The sequence below is a fragment of the Meleagris gallopavo genome, chromosome 1 (assembly GCF_000146605.3).
Source record: "Meleagris gallopavo isolate NT-WF06-2002-E0010 breed Aviagen turkey brand Nicholas breeding stock chromosome 1, Turkey_5.1, whole genome shotgun sequence".
Classification (NCBI taxonomy): domain Eukaryota; kingdom Metazoa; phylum Chordata; class Aves; order Galliformes; family Phasianidae; genus Meleagris; species Meleagris gallopavo.
Genome location: NC_015011.2, coordinates 350,920 through 354,164, shown reverse-complemented (window position 1 = coordinate 354,164; position 3,245 = coordinate 350,920). Strand labels below are relative to the sequence as shown.

Genomic DNA, 3,245 nt, shown 5'->3' with positions numbered 1-3,245 from the left:
AGAAGAGAAGCTGCGGGGTGACCTCAGTGCAGCCTGCAGGACCTCAAGGGAGCCTGCAGACAGGAGGGGAGTCAGCTCTTGGAAAGGGGAGAGAACAGCAGGACGGGGGAATGGTTGGAAGGTGAGGGAGGGCAGATTTCAGCTGGCTGTCAGGGGGAGTTGTTGCTGTGAGAGTGGGGAGGTGCTGGAACAGCTGACCCAGAGAGGCTGTGGATCCCCGTCCATCCCTGGAGGTGTTCAAGGCCAGGTTGGATGGGGCCCTGGGCAGCCTGGGCTGCTGTGAGATGGGGAGGTTGGTGGCCCTGCATGGCACAGGGGGGTTGGAGCTTCGTGATCCTTGAGGTTCCATCCATCCTGCTGGTACCCACCGCATCGTCCCCATATCAGCACATGATCCTCAGCCCCATTCCAGCACCTCTCCCTCCCAGCCCCACATCAGCAGCTCGCCGTCAGCTCTGCACGTCGATTTTGTAAAGCAGTGGTACAAAAAAGCACAAATTGCTATCAATAAACCAGCACTGAGGAAGGGCCAATCAGCAGCAGGGAGGGCGATTTTGTTGGGTTAGCGGTTTAATTAACAGCCAGGCCTTTAACGATGCCAATGACCTGTGAAAGTCAGGACACATTTAGAGAATCAGTGCTCTACAGCAGAACTGCCAAAAGCAGCTGCAGAACTGCTTTACTAGAGCTTGTGTTTTCGGGAACAGCATGACATCCCCCAGGCTGAGAAGACTTCTTCGTGGTGGGAACTGCAGCGTTCCCAGGTCATGAGAGTGGAGGCAACGGCACGCTTTAGAAGCAGCATTCAGTATTGGTTCGTGGATTTCGTTTGCACGATTTGAGTTTCTCAGAATTGTGCTGGATGTGCCACCATCACGCGGTTCCTCAGCCCTCGACCAATAGAGCAACAATGGCAAATAACACCAAAGCCTTCAGTGGAGGAATGAGGCTGAGAGGCACCTGGGGTCAATCTAACAACAAAGGTATGAAAGGAAATAAGATGCTGCTAATAAAGGGTGCATCCGAACTAAGGCCAGATGTGTACTACAAGGTGTGACGTCTGCAGACAGTGAGATCCAACGAAGATGAATCCTGTTTTGTAAAACTCCCCGCACACATCCTCAGCAAAGGAGAGCAACTGCACACACACAAGGCTTGATAACGACCTACAGGTGAGACAGCAAATTAGAAATACATTTGCCAGCAATAATGGGTAAGAGGAGGCAAAGAAAGAAATGTAGAAAAACACCCTCTGTTAGATCTCAAAAAGGGGAAGAGATGTCACCCCCTCCAACTCCAGTTCTGCTCACCTTGAACACCAGCCCCAAAATCAATCTGTGCCACAACAAACAAGCGCAAATAGAGGGAAGAAACATCATTTCACCCGAGCTGCTGGTAAACCCCTGCAGCAATTCTGGGGAAAAGAACAAACTGCAGTGTGAGCTGCCAGCTCGGTCTGGGCAAGGCCAGCAACGAGGCAAGAGCTTATAGAGAGAAGATTTAGGTTAGATAATTGGAAAACATTTTGGGGCAGTGAGGCACCGCTGCCCAGAGCTGTGGGTGCCCCATCCTCAGAGGAGCCCGAGGCCATGGATGGGATGCTGGGCAGCCTGAGCTGGGGGGCACACAGCTCACAGCAGGGGTGGGGCGGGGGGTTGGGGGTTGCCTTCCAACCAACCAATCTATGGCCCTATGACCTGTAAGGCCATAGACCTGTAAGGCCCTCCGTGATCTGTATGATTGCTTCCAACCCATCGTCCCATGGCTCTGTGACCCATAAGGTCCCTTCCACCCTAACTGCCCTACAGCTCTGTGAACCATAAGGTCACTTCTGCCTACTGTCCTATGGCTCTGTGATCTGTAAGATCACTTCCACTCCATCCACCCTACCGCTCTCTGACCCATAAGTTCACTTCCACCCCAACCATCTTACAGCTCTGTGATCCATAAGGGCACTTCCACCCCAACTGTTCTATGGCTCTGTGACCAATGAGGTCCCTTCCACCCCAACCATCCTATGCACAGCCCAGAATCCCTATTCCAGACTCACAAGGACAGACCCCATCGCAGGAGCACTGCGAGGGCCCCAGTGACCCCGCAGGACCGAGATGCTCCCTCCTGCAGCAGCAATCGTGTGGTCACTGCAGCAGCTGTGAGCACAGCAAAGCTTTCCTAGGGCATCAGTGCTAGGCTGGATTATCAACATGATACATAGGCTGGAACAGGATCTTCTAATTGCTACAGTTCTTGGATTTGGAGCCACCTTACAAAGGCACTGCACCCCCCAACGACAGCAGTAAATGCATTTAAAATGATGAATTTGTTTTAGGACACTTCAGTGTGAAGGAAAAAATACCAAAAGAATGAATGGAATGTAGAAACCTGCTCATACTTAATAGGTAACCTGAAGCGAGCCACAGAAGGAAAGGTTAGCAACACAAACACTGAACACAACAATTACTGTAATGGATCGATGCAGCAGTGCACAATTACAGAGATAAATGATTTATAGCTCTATTAGTAAAAGCATATTAATGTTCCTGCAGGTCCTTTTTTATGCAACATCTTATCTGGGGAGAAAAAACAAAGAATACACTGTGATGTAACTTGATCAGGAAAACAGAAATGAGAACATTTGCAGGCTGGGAAATTTGTGTCTACATGTGTTCATCTCAACCTGGCATGCAGACACCCAAAGGAAATCCCGGCCATCACCATACATGTGTACTGGTGTCTCTCACAATCACACATCCATAAACCAGCACAGCCATTAAGGTTGCTACAAAGCTGTAAGGAAAAGTAGTAGGGTTCCCTGCCCTCAGCTACCAGCAGCTACTGCCTGCTCCTCCATCCCAGCTTCCATTCACCATCTGAGCCCCACCAGCTCCATCGGGGCCCCAGGGGAACCTGCAGGGTCCTGCAGCGCTCAAGGGGAGCTCAGAGCATTCACTGACTGCATAGGTCCCATCCCAAAGCAATGGGAACTACAGTTCTTTCTTCTGAAGGCTGTGCTACCATTCAACAAGACCTGGACAGACAGGAGAGCTGGGCAGGGAGGAACCTGATGAGGTTTAACAAGAGCAAGCGTAGAGTCTTGCACCTGGGGATGGATAACTGCAGGCATCAGCGCAGGCTGGGGCAGGAGCTGCTGGAGAGGAGCTCTGCAGAGAAGGACCTGCGGGTCCTGGTGGGCAACGGTTGGCCATGAGCCAGCGGTGTGCCCTGGTGGCCAAGAAGGCCAATGG

At 51.6% G+C, this 3,245-nt stretch overlaps 1 protein-coding gene across 1 annotated transcript in view; it reads right to left on the bottom strand.

The window, feature by feature from the left end:
* Positions 1-570: 570 nt before the first annotated feature.
* The window catches only part of LOC104913855 (SH3 and multiple ankyrin repeat domains protein 3), a 13,873-nt gene continuing 11,198 nt past the window's right edge, over positions 571-3,245 (bottom strand). Inside the window, exon 4 of the mRNA XM_019611003.1 lies at positions 571-606. Within this exon, the coding sequence (XP_019466548.1) occupies positions 571-606 (36 nt within the window). The remainder of the gene's footprint in view (positions 607-3,245) is intronic.